The sequence below is a fragment of the Bombyx mori genome, chromosome 21, assembly GCF_030269925.1.
Source record: "Bombyx mori chromosome 21, ASM3026992v2".
Taxonomy (NCBI): Eukaryota; Metazoa; Arthropoda; class Insecta; order Lepidoptera; family Bombycidae; genus Bombyx; species Bombyx mori.
The window spans coordinates 10170737-10192232 of record NC_085127.1 but is presented as its reverse complement, the minus strand read 5'-3'; the positions used below and the strand labels follow the sequence as shown (position 1 = coordinate 10192232).

Sequence of the window (21496 nt, the reverse complement as noted above, 5' to 3'; positions counted from 1 at the left end):
ATGCATCGGTGTTCGAATTCCGCCGGCAGGTGCCAAGTTTTCCAATGAAATACGTACTTAACAAATGTTCAAGATTGACCTCCACGGTGAAGGAATAACATCGTTTAATAAAAATGAAACTCGCAAAATTATAATTTGCTTAGTTACTGGTGGTAGGAAGGACATCTTGTGAGTCAACACGGGTAGGTACCACCGCCCTGCCTATTTCGACTGTGAAGCAGTAATGCATTTCAGTTTGAAGGGTGGACAGCCCTTGTAACTATACTGAGACTTTAGAACTCATGTCTCAAAGTAAATGGCGGCATTTACGTTGTAGATGTCTATGGGCTCCTGTAACCATTTAACACCAGGTGGGCCGTGAGCTCTCTCACCCATATAAGCAATTAACAAAAAAAAACTTGGATACACTACTGATGGTAGGTACATTAGTGTGTGTAAACTAGCGTTGTAGTTTCATATAATTTTACCATCGTACATTTTATCATTTGAAAACGAAATCATCACACTCAATTCCTTACATAAGAAATTTTCATTAGAAAAATCTCCAATTTTCTCTCGCACCGAATTAATACCCAGCAAACCCAAGCGCTGGCTTAACTAATTACATTTTTTCCTTGTCGTAATTTACACATGTTGCTCGATATTTTCCATAGTTCTAATATAGCATTTTAGTATATATATTTTTTTTGTTGCTTCGATGTGTGGACGAGCTCACAGCCCACCTGGTGTTAAGCGGTTACTGGAGCCCATAGACATCTACAACGTAAATGCGCCACACACTTTGAGATATAAGTTCTAAAGTCTCAGTATAGTTACAACGGCTGCCCCATCCTTCTAACCGAAACGCATTACTGCTTCACGGCAGAAATAGGCGGGGCGGTGGTACCTACCCGTGCGGACTCACAAGAGGTCCTACCACCAGTAAAAAATGTAGTAGTATGTTACCTTAAAGGCTTAGTATGAAGATAGCCCGGATAAAATATATTGCTTCATTATAAAAATATATAATGAAGCATAAGATAGGACGAATAATATGTTTAAAAAACAATAACTCATTAAAAATGTAAACTATAATAAGATTAGAAATGAATAAGTCATTTGAGTATATGTATATGCAGTACACTTTTGTCAGAATTTTTATACAATATGTTTGTAGATATCTAGAGAAATGTTCGAAGTTGTGTCGGTAATTATATAAGTAGAGGAGACAAAACTTCCATTCACGATAGTCATGTTAATTGTTCCCTTTACCTTACCAAATTTAAAATTTAGTATGCAAAATTATAGTAAACATTTTCGAAAGAGAAATAACTTACTATAATAGACTCTGTCTTTAAAATCCAAATTTCACGAAGTATTGTGCAATTACCACCACCAAGTAGGCTGAGGAAAATTCAAGATTCAGCGACCAATGGAATCTATTCAAGTGCCAGTAGTAACTGTAGTAATATGTACTATAGTACTAGTACAAGTGCCAGTATAGTAATAGTAAGTAGTAGTAATCAATATTATAATATATAAGTCTGTCTTTAAAATCCAAATTTCACGAAGTATTGTGCAATTACCACCACCAAGTAGGCTGAGGAAAATTCAAGATTCAGCGACCAATGGAATCTATTCAAGTGCCAGTAGTAACTGTAGTAATATGTACTATAGTACTAGTACAAGTGCCAGTATAGTAATAGTAAGTAGTAGTAATCAATTACACTTCGGTTCGTTGTTACAATTTATTTTTATTTGCGTAAATCGGTAATCAAGCCAAGATCATTTGGTGTAGTATTTATCAAATACCATAGATATATGTAATGTACACATATCGTCAATGCTCCCACCCACTTTAACCCATAACATTGAAGTCTCAAGAGTATATAGAGACCTTTACGTTTTACATTACGGTAGGCAGCGGCTTGGCTCGGCCCCTGACATTGCTGAAGTCTATGGGCGACGGTAACCACTCACCGTCAGGTGGGCCGTATGCTCGTCTGCCTACAGGAGCAACAAAAAAAAAACTTCAGAGGTGTCAAGGGACACCCGGATGGAACGAAGTTCCTTTCGATTAATTAGTGAAGGAATTGTAATTTTTTTTTAAAGTTATTATAATAAATTACGGCATTATGAAGAAGAAAAAAACAATACTATGAACTAAATTACTATTGTTGAAACGCTATCTCGAGAAACTGTACTCATTACGCGGACCAATCGGATACGAGCAATGTCACGCGATAAGCGCCTACACGTTGATTGGTCAGAATGACGGATCTAAAAGGTGTCGTGACAACTTTTCGTAAGAATTTTTTCCGTTTAGTCCCCTTTCACAACGCGCGATAAGGAACTTCGTTCCAAAAATATATATTTCTAATGACAATTAATTTAAATTGAAACAAAAATAATCAATTCACAAAAATGTATTTGAATACCTACATCAATAAAAACAAAGTAAACGTAGACAACGTAATATGACCTTAGTTTGTTAATTTCTATTTATTTCTTGAAGCTTCTTGAGACAGTTATGTAAAATTGTATAAAAGTGGTAATAAAAAGTACAAATTAATAAAATATGTTGTATCTAGGTGCGTCAAGTTCTTGAATTTAGTAAGACTTATCGCATTCTCTTAATCAATTTGAAAACTAACCAATTTTGTTATCCATCTTTTCATCATGACACAATAGCTAATCTAAAAGATTAAGAAACTTATGTGGGTAACTAAATTTCAAAAGATTTAGTCCTAAAGGAAATTTCGATATTTATCTATTAACTTTCCCTTTATAACATAATAACGACTTAAAATTAATTTAGGGTTTTGACTAGTAAGACTAGAGAAGTACAATGATCCGAAAATTCAGATCTCAAACCATGATTTTAAATAGGTATGGTGAGGTAGCTGTTTTTGAAGCCCTAAATTTAATGTAAAATTTCAATATTATTGAGAAATAGATATTCTTTTTTTAGTTATTTATATAAATAGGCAAAAATAAAACAGTTTGATTTGTTTTTGCCTATTTGTTAACTGTTTACTGTTGTTAACTATTTCTTCTATTTTTTTTTTGTTCAGTAGCTACTGACGATCCTTAATGAATCATAAAAAATATTAGGACACATTGCTCTTCCAACGTATACAAGTAATAATGTAAATGATAATACAAAAGAGAAATGTATAATAAATACATATATTCCAAAACTGGAAATTTCAGTGATTGTGTTCGTAATACTAAGTCCGTAATGTAAAGCAATACAAAAGGCAGCAAGAAATCCGGAACTCCGCTCGATTAAAATTTGTACTTACTACATTACGCGCTTGCATTCAAATACAGTAGTTTTTTTTTTTTTTTGAAGGAAAATGTATTTTAGTATTCTTTTACTGGAACGATTTATTCACACGAGTTATCCATATTTGTTTTAATATGAAATAGGATCGATACATTAACGGTTTGATTGGGCGTTGTTTATACAGTTAGTTCGGAAAAGACCTCCGGTTGGTTCGTTAACATACATAAATAAAGAACGATTTTCGTAAAAGCGTTTCCGGTTTAATATAGAACCGGAGTAATAGGAAACCGCCATAATAGATAGTTACTATGCGAGTCCGATGGGAAAAGAAAAACAATTAGTAACGAAACTAATAAAAGGTCCCTTCTTTTCATTATATTTCTAACGACTAACCTATGCAAAACTAATACTAATGTACTTCGAAACAACAATTTTCACGAGAGATTGATTTTGAAACATCTTATCAGCTCACGACTACGAACATAAAGGGACTTTCGGGACAAGTTGAAAAAGGCTCAAATTTGCAACTTCCTTAATTAAAAGCAAGACATGCCCATTATTTATGAAAATACATTTCACAAATATTTAAAATTCGATAGAAAGATTTTATTCACAATAATTTGGGTATTACACATTTGAAACTGATTGAGATTGAAACTAATTGAGACTTAAGTCTCATATCTCAATGTAGCTCTTCATTCACGTTTGAGATGTTTATGGACTCCGGCAATCACTTAGCATTAAGCTGGCCGTGAACTTGTTCACTCGTCTATAGAATTAAAAAAGTATTGGTTTATTGTGGCATTTAAAGTTGTTCTAAGATTTTTTATTTTATTGCTTAGTTAGAGCCCATAGACATCTACCACGTAAATGCGCCAGCCACCTTGAGATATAAATTCTAAGATCTCAGTTTAGTTACAACGGCTGCCCTACCCTTCAGACCGAAACGCATTACTGCTTCACGGCAGAAATAGGCAGGGCCGTGGTACCTACCCGTGCGGACTCACACGAGGTCCTACCATAATTTGACCAAAGTATTTAATTGTTGACCGAAATTCTAACAGCGCATTTTCATCTGTTTTCTGTAGTCACGAAAGACACCTTAAGATTCTTAGGAATATTTTAGCTTACTTCCTGTTACACATAAATAGATTGCTGTTAGCGTGGACCTTTATGTTACTTATGACGACGCTTGCAGCTGAAAGTAAGTATTGTACTTTTTGACGAAGCATGTTGCTGATAACTTTATTTCTGTAATCTGACGAAGCATGTTGCGGATAATAACATGTACTTTTAGGTTAGGAATATTGTGTTCTTTTTTTTATAATAAATAAAAATCATTGAATTAAAAAAAAAAAAAAAAAAAGGAATAGATACACACACATTTATGTTGTATGACTGATACACTATTGAAATAACAATATTCAAATTTTGGAATAAACAATGGGAATAGACAATAAATTATCGCCCAGTTTCGTGAACAAAGAGGTTCTTGAACTTAATACGATTTGTTGTTTTGAGCAAATAATAATTATGTACGGTATTTCATATTTTCAAGATCACGAAGTTCCAATTAAATATGTGGTATTAAGAAAATGATCATTAAATATTGTTTAATGTTTTCTCTCGATGTTTCGGTCTAGCAGCAATAACTAATCGACTAAAGAGCCTAGAGCCAGTAAGACTTTTTTTTCAAACATTATATTACTATTATGTACAATCGTAATAGTATTGAAAGTTAATTAAGTACTTGAAAACGTATTCATAATAACACACTTATCGGGTTAACGTAATTAGTTTTAAGTTTTACAATTATAAATGTTTCACGGCAATCCTAAAGATTATTTCAATTTTTTTTTCCGCTTTAATTGGGCATAGGCGACACCGATCTTCTGGCCTGAAGCGCTTTGTTGTTGCAATACGTTCTTATATCGTCGATGGGTTGCATCAGGAAAACCGGAACATCATCGTCACGTTTCTGAAAAAGTATAACACAATTTAGTCAGTCAGAACAGTAAAACGACTGTGCCGAACAATCGATTCGGAATTTATAGGAAAAATACTACCTATCGTTATTTTGTCATGTTATTTATTAGGTTAACTTACTGTTCCTATCTACGTAATTATGTCATGGAATTACCTTACAACGAAAAGTTTCACCAACTTCAAGACAAGTGTGCAAATTTTATAAGTTAACCAGACAACTTATAATATTTTTTTTATTTTTATTGCTTAGGTGTGTGGATGAGTTCACAGCCCACCTGATGTTAAGTGGTTACTGGAGCCCATAGATATCTACAACGTAAATGCGCCACACACCTTGAGATATAAGTTCTAAGGTCTCAGTATAGTCACAACGGCTGCCCCACCCTTCAAGCCGAAACGCATTACTGCTTCACGGCAGAAATAGGCGGGGCGGTGGTACCTACCCGTGCGGACTCACAAGAGGTCCTACCACCAGTAAAAATTTGTACACATATCAAGTACTAGTAAAAAAACAATATACTTTAATTTTATCCTAACTAGCTGACCCGGCAGACTTCGTAGCGCTTCAATCGATAAATAAAAGAGCTAAACTTTTGTAAAGCTAAAACAAACTTAAAACAAACAAAACGGATCCGTCCGACGGGGGACACATCAAAGGGAAAATAAAATTGTCATTTTTATTGAATTCCGAGTATTTTCATATTTATCTGCCTTTTAAACCTTCTCTGGACTTTCACAAATAATCGAAGACCAAAATTAGCCAAATCGCTCCAGCCGTTTTCGAGTTTTAGCGAGACTAACGAACAGCAATTCATCTTTATATATATAGATAGATATTTAAAAGAGATAACAAATGATTATTAATCGTTAACGTTTTTCAAGATGCCTTAAAATGAATGCCTGCTATAGAAGCGGTAGAGATCAGAAAATTTCACCTGACTTCTGACAATAGCATATAAACTTATTAAAGGTGGACCTCAACAAATACGTTCACTACATTACGGTTAGGACCAATTAACTAATTCGATTTATTGATTTTGTACTCTGTTTCTTCGTGTATTCTTATCATCCTAAGAAAAGTTTTTACTCGCGTATGGACACCGGTAGGTTCGCGTCGCTTGATCAACAAACAAACAAACATCATCTTATCTGTATTGTGCTGAATTGGATTTCCATTCATTAACCGATTTGCCTGTTCTAATACGTGTTCCGGTTGCAAAGGTAAGGCTTGCAAGACACTAATGAAGATTAATCCAGTTCCCATGTTACCTGAAACAATACTTCTCCTTCGAAGAACGTTAGCTGATGTTTCCGCGTTCTCAGAAGTATCCCAACCAGTTTGTCCGATATCACCGTGTATATCTGCAAAGATAAACTCTTCTGTAATAAATTGAATAAGAAATTCTAACAAGCCAGTAAAGTAAAATGTGTTCCATTATTAAAGTGATTTAAACTCGATGGAAACTTGGAATGTTACACGAAATTTAAGCGATTTTCACAATTGCAACTAAAATAAATTTTACTCCATTGGTATTTTATGGGGAACTTGACGTACTGTTTTAATTAAAAAATTAAATAACTAATATTACCCGGTTTCAGCTCATTACTTGGCGTAAAATATCGAGGATTACATTTAAATTAATATCGATTTTATAGAACTAATAACCTCAAAATGATAACAATAAATACGAGTATGTATATCGCATTCTCTAATTATGATTTTTGAAAAGTTTCTATTTGAGTCAAATGTTAGGTACAGAAAACTAATATAACTGTACAAAAATTGTATACAGGTACATTAAAAAAAATTGCTTCGAAAACATTTAAATTCGTTTGGATATTTTGGGCCTTTTCCGAAAAACCCCAAGAAGTTTTAAGGGATATTGTGTCGTACCCTGTCCCAGTACGAGTATTCGATTAATACGGTTAGCGATTTCTAGAGCTTTTCAATATGTTGGAATTCAATTTCGTTTTCAACTTTAGCTTCTTTATATTCCTATACTTAAAGTTAATTTTCGCATGAAAAAACTCATTGGTACATATTCTACAAATGTCACAAGAAAAGTAATACAGTTGAAAATTCGACCTCATATGGTTGTGATGCATTCAAGTGATCATGTCTACAGCCTCCGTAATCCACTCAATACCAGATGAGCCAAGAGCTCCATCACCTATCTATGCAATCTATCAATAATAATTATGGCGTAATATAAACAAATACGTTAGAAAACGATTTGTAATTTTAATTATCGTTCATGATAAAGGGGTGTTTGAACTCCGCTCTGACGACGGGTCTGATCTGATGGATCTGATAAAAATCAGACGATATCACCTTACGGGCAGTCGGGCTCGGAATCGCGGTCATCTCAAATAAACAACTAGTAAGTAGACTGGCGCCATAGTTATTTTCACGTAACTCCGAATTTTCCAGTATTCCGATTAACAAATTCATAAATAACACACAGCGTTTAAATCATAATGAGAAACATGCATCTTCACTATAGATTTTATAATTTAATAATAATGTATTTATGGTTTGTAATTTTTATGTAACGAAAGAAACTAAGGTACCAAACTAACTTGCAAAACGTATCACGCCTGGCCGCTTAGGTCACACGTCATTAAGAATATTTTGAAAATTTGAAAAACACTCACAGTCAGATCTGAATTCTGACGCGCACTGTGTTTTGTTTTTTCTTCTCAAATTTCTGTTCAATATCCTGCCAATTATTTTCCCAATATCATTAATAATTTGCGCTAATTATTTGGATTATCTATTTCTGGTTATCTTTTACGTTTCTATCTTCAATATTTGTTATAAGTATAATTTATATTATATTATTATTATACCTAGTCAGGTCATAAGTATTGTCACACAGTAAAAACTTTTCTTTTAGAATGCTGGCCACAAAAAAGTTTAATGAATTCGAATTTCGAATTGTTCATGAAAATAAAAATGTATACTTTTAGACTTTTACTCATTTTTAAATATGGAGTGGAACGCTTAAAGAAGACCGTGTTGCAGTTATTGCGTTGCATCGTTACGGTTACGCGCCAATTCAAATTTTTAACATACTGAAAATTTTGCATATAACCAAAAGATTCGTTTATCGTACCATCAAACGATACAATGAAGACTCTAGTGTAGATGACAGGTCAAGAAGTGGTCGCCCTCGGTCTGTTAGGACTCCAGCAGTGATAAAAGCTGTGAAGGCGCGAATTCATAGAAATCCCAAACCTAAGCAGAAACTGTTGGCCCTTCAGATGGGGTTAAGCAGAACCACGGTGAAAAGGGTGTTAAATGAAGACTTAGGGCTTCGGGCATATCGAAGAAAAACAGGACATCGTTTGAATGCTCGTCTAATGGACCTGAGACTGAAGAGATGCCGCGCTTTGTTGAAGCGGTACGGGGGAAAAAAATATCGGGAAATTCTTTTTTCGGATGAAAATTTTTTTACCATAGAAGAGAGCTACAACAAACAAAATGATAAGGTGTACGCACACAGTAGTGAAGAAGCGAGCAACCGTATTCCGCGTGTCCAACGAGGTCATTTTCCATCCTCGCTCATGGTATGGTTGGGAGTTTCTTATTGGGGCTTAACAGAGGTACATTTTTGTGAGAAAGCTGTAAAAACGAATGCAGTTGTGTATCAAAATACAGTCCTGACGAACCTTGTGGAACCTGTTTCTCATACCATGTTCAATAACAGGCACTGGGTATTCCAACAAGATTCGGCGCCAGCTCATAGAGCGAAGAGCACACAAGACTGGCTGGCGGCGCGTGAAATCGACTTCATCCAGCACGAAGACTGGCCCTCCTCCAGTCCAGATTTGAATCCGTTAGATTACAAGATATGGCAACACTTGGAGGAAAAGGCGTGCTCAAAGCCTCATCCCAATTTGGAGTCACTCAAGACATCCTTGATTAAGGCAGCCGCCGATATTGACATGGACCTCGTTCGTGCTGCGATAGACGACTGGCCGCGCAGATTGAAGGCCTGTATTCAAAATCACGGAGGTCATTTTGAATAAACTTTAGTGTCATAAGAATCTATGTTTTGTTAAGTTCATTTTGGGATATGAATGGTTACATAATGAATAAACTTGTTTCAATTATTTTACATTAAACATGTGACTATCGGCTATTCATGTCTTGTAATCTAACGGATCTCTTTTGAGGCGGCGTGTGTACTGGCTGGGACGCCGCCTTGGGTCCTGGAGGCGGAGGCGCTCGCCGCTGACTATCAGTGGCGGGCTAACCTTCGTGCCCGGGGCGTGGCGCGTCCCAGCCCCAGTGTGGTCAGAGCGCGGAGGGCCCAATCTCGGCGGTCCGTGCTGGAGTCATGGTCCAGGCGGCTGGCCGATCCTTCGGCTGGTCGTAGGACCGTCGAGGCGATTCGCCCGATTCTTGTGGATTGGGTGAATCGTGACAGAGGACGCCTCACTTTCCGGCTCACGCAGGTGCTCACTGGGCATGGTTGCTTCGGTGAGTTCCTGCACCGGATCGGAGCCGAGCCGACGGCGGAGTGTTACCATTGTGGTTGCGACTTGGACACGGCGGAGCACACGCTCGTTGCCTGCCCCGCATGGGAGGGGTGTGGCATCGATGCTCGGCAACGACGAGTCGTGGAAGGCGATGCTCGACTTCTGCGAGTGCACCATCTCGCAGAAGGAAGCGGCGGGGCGCGTGAGAGACGCACAAGCCCGCCGCCGTCGAGCGGGGGCCAGGGAGGCGGATCTCGCCCTAGCCCTGGCCCTCTAAGTGTTTCGGGTCCCCCTCATATGTCGGTCTGGGGCCCGGCGAAGGGGGCCTAAGAAGACGACGTGCAAGCTGCTCTGCACGCGTTTTACGCAAGAGCATCCGGGTGATGGAAGGCCGGCTATCCTCGACCCACGCTGGTTCTGACCCAGCGGGGTATTTCGTAGGATAACCTATTCAAACCGGCGCCATCTAGGCAGGCTTCGGATAGCCTGCCGACCGAGAGGGCTGGTGGTCGTGGCGCCGACGATCGCTGGCCCGGCGTCCCGAGGGGGAGGGTGATGGGAGAGATGTGCTCCGCACTAAACGCTTCACTCTCCTCCCCTTGCCTTTTCATGAGTTCTGTCTCATGCGAGGGTTGGACGTTGGTTGTTGAGCGACAGGAGGTTTTAGTCGGTTCGACTCCGACATGCCCCACCCTCCATCCCCAGTGGAGGGTGGGAGTCCGGCGATTTCCTCCTTGACAAAAAAAAAAAAAAAAACAGTATATTTCAATTTAACTATCTACTAGTATAAATAGCGATCAACAAAACTCGGGGAATCGTTTTAATGTTAAAACATAATCTCAGTATTTTATCGATAGTATATCGTCCCTAATGCACATCCGGCATGAACTGGTTCCAATTTTAAATCTTGGCCGTGACAGCGTGACGATGCTCGGAATGTCGAGTGACGTCACGGCGCTGGACTCTATGAATGTCACGGTACTGCGATGCATTCATGTTACGTTTTGGCGGGAAATTTAGTCGAATTGATTACGATAGGTAAATATTGTTTTGCAAAAAAATATGCTAAAAATACAAAAGGTCGAATGTGATAAAAAAAATTAAGAAAAAACGTGATATCAAACAATGAAAGTATTTACGTCCCACGAAAACCAAAAAATAATTCATTTTAACAAGTTTGATTTTAACGAGTTCTTCAAAATGCGATAAAAGATATTTATAAAATATTGTGAAGAAATGTTACCTTTTGTGACAAAAAGAGACATGTAAAGCTTTGTGGCTGAACTTACTTAATTGTTTCGCGGAAAAAATTAGCCGATTTTATTTTGTTACTCGATGTTGTTTTGCAAAAAAATATGCTAAAAATACAAAAGGTCGAATGTGATAAAAATATATGTATATAAAAACGTGATATCAAACAATGAAAGTATTTACGTCCCACGAAAACCAAAAAATAATTCATTTTAACGAGTTTGATTTTAACGAGTTCTTCAAAACGCGATAAAAGATATTTATAAAATATTGAGAAGAAATGTTACCTTTTGTGACAAAAAGAGACATGTAAAGCTTTGTGGGTGAACTTACTTAATTGTTTCGCGGAAAAAATTATCCGATTTTATTTTCTTACTCGATGTATGTGCTGCTTCATCGTGGAAGTTTTTCGTAAACTATCAAAATAATAATGAATTGCTCCCACTTATTGGCTACACGTGTGTTAAGATATTTTTGTAGCAGCTCCGCAAACATGGTATATTTTGAAAAAGGGGAGGTACATTATATAGTTATAAATACATAATAATATTTAAATCATGATACCACTAGGCTAGTTCACATTATCTTATTCGGTCCGAGTCCGAAGTGAGAAGACAAACAATTTACTGTCAGGCCCTACTCATGACATATAGAGCGATGAAATCAAATTCAAATAATTCAAAATTTGCTTTAGTTGTAGTTATTGCAAAAGTTTCGTAATTCAAAATTTACCCGTGGGAGGGACTTTTTGTATCAACAGGTTTTCCCCAGCGTTTTACAGTCGAGCATTTTAAAGGTAGGATGGCTATTTAGTACAATACCTACAGTTGAGTGGCGGATATGTATACAATGGCTTAGTGTGGAAAATGATTATTTTATGATATTTGTAGCTAACGTACAATTAATTGAAATACTCTAATAAGATATAATTTAATTGAGATTGGACATTCTTTGTCTTTTCCCGCAATGGTACAGAATTCGTATCGCTCTTTTGGGCATTGATGTCATTGTCCGCACTCCCTCTGTTTCGTATGAAATAAAAATGCTGCTAACGGTCATTCTTTTGTTTTCGTTGATTCATTGTGCTTATTAATTATTGAACGATATCAATAATTACGTAGATTGGAACTTCGAACTTTAGCGAGTTGACGTCGAAATTTAAGTAAAAAAATAACAGAACAAAAAATCCGATGAACTGATTCGGTGGTGAAATAGTTACTACTGGTATAGCCAAGGATCGTGGATTCGATTTCCAACAGATTTAATTTGCTCTTTCTCTGAATTTCTTATGATTCCCATGATTCCCATAATACAAGGAACCTGATGATGACCTGAGCTTGATGAGAGTGTGCGTCTAACTTCGTTTATATTTATGATTATTTATTGTAGGAGAACTCAAGACTGTCACTGAAAAGTATGATTGAATTTAAATGATATGTATTGATAGGCTTTTTTTTATTGCTTAAATGGGTGGACGAGCTCACAGCCCACCTGGTGTTAAGTGGTTACTGGAGCCCATGGACATCTACAACGTAAATGCGCCACCCACCTTGAGATATAAGTTCTAAGGTCTCAGTATAGTTACAACGGCTGCCCCACCCTTCAAACCGCAACGCATTACTGCTTCACGGTAGGAATAGGCAGGGCGGTGGTACCTACCCGCGCGGACTCACAAGAGGTCCTACCACCAGTAATTACGCAAATTATAATTTTGCGGGTTTCAATTTTATTACACGATGTTATTCCTTCACCGTGGAAGTCAATCGTGAACATTTGTACGTAACCTATGAATATACATACATATGTGTGCGTGCATGCAAAATGAACTCTTTACTGTGATAGTGAATCTGTTGTGGTGAATAAGCAGACTAACTAATTAAACTAACGTAGCTATCATTTCATTAAAACTGTTTCGCATAGTTGTTCAATAATAAATTATATCAACTATTGACAGTCTTTAAAGCTCTTTGTTTAAATTATAGCCTAGCGTCTGATTATTAAACGATTTGGGAGAAGTTGACAGACTTAATATCTACAATCCAATGGAAACAGATTACAGAAAATAAATTGTAATCTAATTCGTAATAATAGAAATCGTTCAAACAACAAAGGCTTTGTCTGATATTACATTTCGTTCGCTGCTTGTTTTAATGTACAATGAATACCTTATTATTGAATAATTACGGTAAATGGATTTTCAAGAAAATGGTAATCGTTGTTCATAAAAACAGGCAACGATAAGGTTTATAAATAGCGGTCGATCTCGGGTGAGTTCTGCCACATCCGAGGGGTCGTTAAGTTATAGGCCATTCAAAGTAGTTCAACTCCGATGTGCTCTGCTAACCCATAGACATAGGAGGCGGCGGGGCATGTCAGAGTCGAACTGACTAAAACCTCCTGTCGCTCAACAACCAACGTCCAAACCTCGCATGAGACAGTACTCATGAAGATTCAGAAGGGGGAAAGTGAAGCGTTTAGTGCGGAGCACATCTCTCCCATCACCCTCCCCCTCGGGACGCCGGTCCGGCGGTCGTCGGCGCCACGACCGAAAAAAAAAACCATAGACATAGAACCCAGTAAGTTTCTCGCCGGATTACCGGGCTTGCTAAGTGGGTCTCGATTTCGACCCGATGGTAGATGAATTGCTGAAGCAAAGCACACCTTTTGAGCTTAGTGAGCTTGAACATCAGTCAGAGTAAATCCAAAGTAGCCCCTTGAGGATACTGGAACATAGATAGGTAAAAAAAGGGTGCGTGTACTTATATACGCGCGTAAGAAGTTATACTTTATTTTTATTCAATTTATTTCTTTTTTTATTTTATATTAAAAAATTAATAATAAATATTTAACGTTAATAATTTAATAATATTTAGAATGAATTGTATTCAATAATAATTTTGTCATTTATATTACTAAAAAATTAATGCTAATAAAACTTTTTTTTACGAGTGTACATGCGCGAAAGTTCACCTGCGGCTATATTCAGACTCGCCAAGTTAATGAGCGATTTATTAGGCAACTTCATTTCTGTTAATTTTGTGTCACGGTGCGCGTGCATCGTAAAATTTCACTCTTATCAATTTCAATTGAAACGTTCATTCAATTGAACTTAGGTCTGCGCGGTTTGCATCTAATGGGGTCCAAATGGTCCGCCTTACAGTGCTATCTACGCTGCACTTTAAATAGATAGTGCGAAAGTAACATTTGCAAAAAGTATATCTCTGTTATTATGTGTATATCAAAACCGCAGTTCCAAACAGTTACCCGAAATCCAATGCAATTGAGCTCAGTGCGAGAAACCTTCATTCAATATTATCTGTTTCCTGGTAGGTACAAGTCAATTATTTAGAATACGGTTAAGTAATTGCACCAAATGAATGGAAAATAAATTTAAAAGACACTATTATAGCTGCAAAAACTTAACTGCTCTTACTCTTTTCAACAGGTGTAGAAGTATTTGTGTGGTAAATGCAGCCATATTTGTTTATGGACAAACAAGGGCAGAATTTCGGCAAATAGTTACTACTAGTAACTAAACGCTACTAATATCAACCTACGTTTAAAACATTACGCTAAATAATTCGAACCCTAACGCTTGTGATGAAATGTGAAAATGAGTTGGCCGGTACTTAGTTCATATGTCAACTTTGTTTGCTCCGCTTTTACGCCTAAAAGGTTTAACCGATGTTAAATTTGGGGTAAATATTTACTGAGGCTTCGAAACCAAACAACAAAATAATGTTACACGATTTATTTAGTAAGATAGCTTTGTTTTATGAGTTTTATACCATAAATCAAGATCAATTTACGAACATTTCCGTTTTTTTGTATTCCTTAGATGGGTGGACGAGCTCACAGCCCACCTGGTGTTAAGTGGTTACTGAAGCACATATTTTTTTTTAAAATAATGCATAAAATATACTCTAAAATAATAAAGAAAACATTACACACACTACCATGTATTTGACATAACACATACATAAAAATATACTCTTTTGTTTACTTTCAATTGGGAAACTTTTGTTATTGCTTAAAATCTGTGGTCGAATTGAAAATAGATAAATATTTTTTGTCTTTAATATTATTGATCTATAGTGCAATTTTGACGAATACTGTGATTATATTATCGAATTATAATAGTGTTTGACAATAGAACCATAATAATGTTTAAACTTATAATTTCAATTAACTATAGTCGAATCTCGACTACTACGGGGCCACTAGTAATCTATATATATATAAACATGAATTGCTGTTCGTTAGTCTCACTAAAACTCGAGAACGGCTTTACCGATTTGGCTAATTTTGGTCTTGAATTATTTGTGGAAGTCCAGAGAAGGTTTAAAAGGTAGATAAATATGAAAATGCTCGGAATTAAATAAAAATAACAATTTTTTTTCCCTTTGATGTGTCCCCGTTGGACGGATTCCTTATGTTTGTTTTAAGTTTATTTTATACAGAAGTTTAGGTCTTTTATTTATCGATTGAGGCACTACGAAGTCTGCCAGGTCAGCTAGTTGTTAATACAAACAGACGTATTAAACGTTAAATAGTAGGTGTGCATCTCGTTCTTTAAACTTCGACGACATTGAAACGACGCACTTGGCACAAACGTAGCGTGAATCACTTGCATAAAACGCCAAGAATTCTGTTCAGTGAACCTTTTTACTCATCGCGCGAGCTCCCACCGAACAGGTGAAGCAGTAAATCGGGATAATTCATGAAGCGTACTCTGTCAACAATTTATTAGTGTATTTCCATTTAATGAACGGTTTTTTTTTTTTTCGCGACAAACACCCTTTTTTTTTCATTGTTCTCCAGGTTAAAATAGATGAGTGTTTTTTTAAGCTATTGCATAGCTTCTATCGCGGGCTTTGAGCGCGGCGACCGAATCATGAAATTCCGTAACGAAAAAACCTTACACCCCTCACTCCGCCTACCATGTAGCTCGCATTCAACACATTCACACGTTGCGCTTGTGTAGTGTTTGTAAATAAGCGCGTGGCGTGACGTCACACTGCATGCGCATCATGAAAAGTCTGCCCATCTCTCTCTCGCGCGGTCTAGCTTATGAGTGTGAAGGGGACAGTTAAGGTTTTGCTTTTATTGAAGTTTAATATAGCGTGGTCTTGTTTTATTATTGTTTTAATATTAAATTATTATTGTCTAATTATAATTGTATAAGTTGATAAAAAATGCTATGCTAAAATACGTTTTTCTTCTACCTATTCTCTGGTAGCCTAAATGACTATTTCAGCTTCTCGCGGAAAGGAAGATGAGCTCACGATCGTCAGAGAGTTCACACACTAGCCCTAGCAAAAGCAGTGCTTCACAGAATCTGCCACCGGATTGGAATCGCGACCCACTGGCGAGAAACTCATTGGGGTATGGGATGGGTGCCCGAAACGTATCTTAAACGAAACAGATCCACTATATAATAATATGTAACAAAAACAATGATTCCGACCGGAAACCGAGTCAGTGCTTCGTACTAATCAGAATCACTAGTGCACTACTGCGTACTAGATCAGCGAGGATAACAAATAAAAGTAATTGTTATATAAACGGGAAACAGTATTAAGTGACTGAGATAAAAAAAAAATGTATTTATAGTAATTTGATTATGCCTATTACTTGGTAGGATTTTACAATAACAATGCAATCGAAATATAATACCTTAACTGAAAAATACTGGTGGTAGGACCTCATGTGAGTCCGCGCGGGTAGGTACCACCACCCTGCCTATTTCTGTCGTGAAGCAGTAGTGCGTTTCCGTTTGAAGGGTAGGGTAGCCGTTGTAACTATACTTGAGGCCTTAGAACTAATATCTCAAGGTGGGTGGCGCATTTACGTTGTGATGTCTGTGAGTTCCAGTAACTACTTAACACCGGGTGGGCTGTGAGCTCATCTAAGCAATAAAAAAAATATAACCGAAACAAAAGAAAACTCTTAGTCTTATATCCAGGTATCTGATGAACACGTCATCCTAGATCATTGACCGCGAGCGTCACCTGATTTTAATAGTGTTGTTATAAAGCGTGCATTGAACAAAAACTATATATGAGCATAATAATTTTGCGGTCGAGATTTTTTAAATGTCTTCTTATCCGGTAACGTTACCTACCCTAAGACCCGGCATATTTGAAATTCGGGAGATCGGAAATATAAAAATCTCATAGCAGCTATAAAAATGCTTTGTAATTCTAGTTCTGGTTTACGGCTTCCTCCCGTCTCGTTACCACAAAATTTATTTCTGTTCGTCTTAATTGCGTTTTGATGTTGCGAAAATACCGATGAGAATTCTTTCTGTTACGTTTTGTTATTGTTAAATTCGGATTTGGTATTAATTGTGGTATGAAGATTAATTATACTGTTTATGCATTTGAGTACTGTATAAATTCGATTTTTTTTTTATATTCGCTTTTTATTTTTCGAATTTTAAAGATATAGGTATATCTCCCGATTATAACCAGTGGCGGATTTACCCTAAGGCCCGGGCCTAGGGCGGCCAGATTTAGGGGCGGCCCCAATCGTGTCAAAAAACTTATTATAACGTAGCTGTAGTATTATAACAAGTAGCTCCGTACAAATTAATTACGTTTAATTGGTTATTCAAATATTTAACATGCAATTATTTGTTGAAAGTTGATAACACTCGTGTAAGAGTTATAATAACCAAGTATGCCAAGTTGGCAGAGTACGTTAGAGCAAATAACTAGTTGTAACTACTTATGTACCATATTCTTGCGAAATAAAAAATTTCTGAATCTATTTAGAGAAAAGTTGGCAATAAAGTAAATCCATTATGTAGTCTATATGGTGGATGCTGAGAAAGGAGCGACTGATGGCTTGGGACCTAGGGCGGCCGAGACTGCAAATCCGCCACTGATTATAACTTGGCATTAAATATGTATATCCGGTTGTCAGTACATGGAAATTAATTTACCTAATCTTTATAATCTTCCGACAATACTGGGCTGTCAAGTTGCAAGTAACTTTTTTGTGATAACGTTCTAGGGCTTAGTTCTAGAATTTATTAGAAAATACCAAATGGATATCACCTTATACTCTAGCTGACAAACTCACAACAAATTTATTTTTATAAAATAAAAGCATTTTAAAATTGCCTACAACTTACTAAGTACAAATTAGTAAACTTATTAGGTATTTCCGGAGCGCTCCGAAGTACCTATTTTCTGAAACAAAGCTAACGAAGGGTATTTTAGCAGTAACCACTTCCCATCTGGCAGAAGGCAAAAAATATGTTTTTCGGAGAAAAAAATTCTTTGATTACCTGCGAATTATTCACTAAGTCGTCAATCAAGATCTCGTTTATCAAGAAGTTACTTTGAATAACATTGCGAAGTTTTAACCTAACAGTATTCAGTCTAATCAATATTGTAGGTACTTTGTTCAAGCTCGTTTCTATTCGAAAAAAGGGTCACCATTGTTTCTATAACGCACAAGATAAATATGCGAGATTCTAAATCTCTCCGTAATGCGAAAATGGCCGTCTTCCCTCCAAGCAGGATCGGTATCATATGGGTAAGTTGCTCTGAAATACGTTTGTTTTTGTGACAAGCTTCCTTGGTTTTATTATATTTTTTATCGTTTATGCGACCTTTAAATATATCATCATATATAAATAAATAAATAAATAAATAATAATAATAATTTGCGAAATATCTAACAATGTATTGAGTTCTAGCAGTTTGTTTTCCATGAGTTCACGTTAAAACAATCCCAGATGCTGAATCACTTAGATAAAGACATGCAATTTTTGAGAGCTTTTGCATGAGATACTAAATAACGAAGAAACCTAGACAAATAAATTGTTAGTATGCTAAAAATATAGAATTGACGACGCTATTTCAATAATCTTCGATTTCTTTACGAAAGAAAAATGCAAGAGAAGTCTTTTCTTAAGAAATGAATGCTTATAGCTTTACGAAACGAACGATGAAGACAAGAAATCACCGCGTCAGACAGGCTCACGTTTTTTTTTTGTTTTATGATTGAAAGATTAACGGTGGCCCGGAGGCCTTGCAATTTTACCAGGACAGGTGAGCGAGCAAAGGCTCAGCCAGGAGGTGTGGGATTTTCTAACAACTTCCCGAGCGCCTCCGAAGGAGACCTAACAACTCAAGAGCAATTGCTTCGCGAATGAATCTACTACCGGATCGGAATCGCGACCCGCTGAGAAGATTCGGCGAGAAACTCAGCGGGCTGATGCATGGGTTAGGTTGCACGTCGACATCTTTGTCGAGTTCGACGAGAACGGTTACCGGGGTCCCTAAGCCTGCTCCTAGTGTTAGAGCTGAAGGCGTCTAATGCAAAAGTTATTGGATCTGATGGATCTGTATGCTCAGGATTCAGGAAGTAGTCAGCGGCGGTAACGATAAGGCAATTATCATGATGCATAGCCTTATTTACGCACTAGCACGAAGCGTGAATATTTAAAATAAGTGTTACACATGAGCTACTAATGAAACAATTATAATGTAAAAAACTTTTAATAATTTATTGGATCTAATCTCATTTAAAGAAATCAAAAATGCAAAGTCACGAACGAAATTTACAAAAAGTGTTTTATTTTTATTCTCACGTAGCTTACTATATGGATATGGATAATAGAAAAATCTACTATCAAAATAATTGCGCTTTTTTTTACTTCGGAACTGTAGTAACTTCCGATTTAATTTCTTTGTCTTATCAAAGTAAGAAAGACGACCCTTTACTGCTTCAATGTCAGGTCTTAAGAGCTATTTTAATTAGGTGCCACGTTTTCTTGGAAGCAAATACACCCAATTAATTAGCATAAGGAAATTTACAATTCAATATGAACATACTAAATAGGAAAATATACATTCAATATTGGTTTTTGAACTTCGTTCACGTTCACTTTTGAATGAACCTCACTGTGAGAAATTTTTTTGTTCATAAAACTCAAACAGTGTTATTTATATATCGAAGCTATATTTTTTTGTTGAGATTTCTAAATGATACGATCATAATAGAAGTATAAATTAACGGAGTTAGGTAAGTTAATTTACGTTTTACTTGTTTATATACAAATAAAACATATTATAAATAGACATTCATCATTCCTTGCCGGAAGGAGGGGGGGACCTATCCACTGAACTGAAGCATTCCATCTCCGGAACATCATGAGAGCAGACCGTTGTATCAATCTTTTACCTCACCGGAGATACAGAACTTAAAATTAAATTTCTTCTATATCGAACAAGGCTATAGTAGCAGTTAATATACATGAATATCAGTTGTGGCGGGTAGCCATCATACAACGCAAGATATTTGACAGGTGCCTGAATCTCGCTTACGACATTTTCAAAATAAGTTTACATACAAGTTCCGAACAACAACAGTCGGACCGTCGGTCTACCGAGCAATATTATCCGCTCGGTGGAAGATCTTTCCTCCATAGTTAAGCCACACTTCTTTAATATGGCCTAAAATTTTATGATGGGATATCAAGGAATCTATTGGGAATAATGGGGCCATTGGTATAGAAAATAATAATTTAAGAAATAAATTGAGAATGTGATCAAAACTACAAAAATAAAACTATACATACATTTTCATAGAAAAATAGATGGTAGAGAGCACAATATTCAAATGTCGTTCGTGACCGAGAAAAATGTAAAGTATTCTAAACGTCGAAGATAACATTATGACAATAAAAAAACGCGTGATTAAAATTAAAATAGTTTTGCTTTTTGTACAACTCACTAAAACCGAAGAAAATAGTTATGAATGAGAATACTTATGAATGTTAACCAGTTCCCACTAAGCAGTATTATGTCTACTGCTTAGTGGGAACTGGTGGGATATGCGAGATAATGAGGCAATCAGATAATAAGAGTATTATCGGAGAACGGATAATTATTGGTTGTTCGAGGTAGCTACTGCGGTCTCACATCCGTAATATCTGAATTATTGCAGCCTCGATTCCTATCATCTACGATACGATCCCATTGTCAGGTTAGTAACTGGTTATTTAAGCAGTGCTAATGAAAATAGACTCACAGTAAATAATTCTCCAAATGATATAACTTTGGTGGCGTCTTGTAATTCAGGCGGTAATAAACTCTTGCATGGGGTCTTTCCGTATTCGTTGATGATTTCACAAAGCTCCTTCATTTCTGTACATACTCTGGCTTGTGCTTCTGCGCCTCTGTATTCGGTCATCGAACCCGGTATAGGTCTAAAACAATGATTAATAAATGTTGTTTAATGAGAATATCTATAATCTACACGCTTAGTTATATTATGAAGTTGAGGAGTTATTGAGAGCAGACACTGTAGCTATACTGAGACCTTAGAACTCGTATCTCAAGGTTGGTGGCTGCATTTACGTTGTAGATATCTATAGGCTCCGGTAATCACATCAGATTGGCTGTGAGCTCGACGACCCATCTAGGCAATAAAAAAAATTACACAATTGAGCGGAATAGGCCCAGATAGAATATAGACACGTAGATTAAG

General features: G+C 36.6%; 1 protein-coding gene across 2 annotated transcripts in view; it reads right to left on the bottom strand.

Annotated features, from left to right (window-relative positions):
- Positions 1-2389: 2389 nt before the first annotated feature.
- The window catches only part of LOC101743846 (actin-binding Rho-activating protein), a 42714-nt gene continuing 23607 nt past the window's right edge, over positions 2390-21496 (bottom strand). Inside the window, exons 3-6 of one of the 2 annotated variants that reach the window (XR_009975966.1) lie at positions 21038-21215; positions 6524-6616; positions 4646-5246; positions 2390-4423 (exon numbers count right to left, since the gene is read on the bottom strand). Coding sequence is in view for 1 of the 2 variants with exons in the window: in XM_012693335.4 (XP_012548789.1) it covers positions 5133-5246; positions 6524-6616; positions 21038-21215 (385 nt within the window). In the remaining variant the exon portion in view is untranslated. Of the gene's footprint in view, positions 5247-6523; positions 6617-21037; positions 21216-21496 lie in introns of both variants that reach the window. The other variant, XM_012693335.4, reaches the window with a different exon arrangement.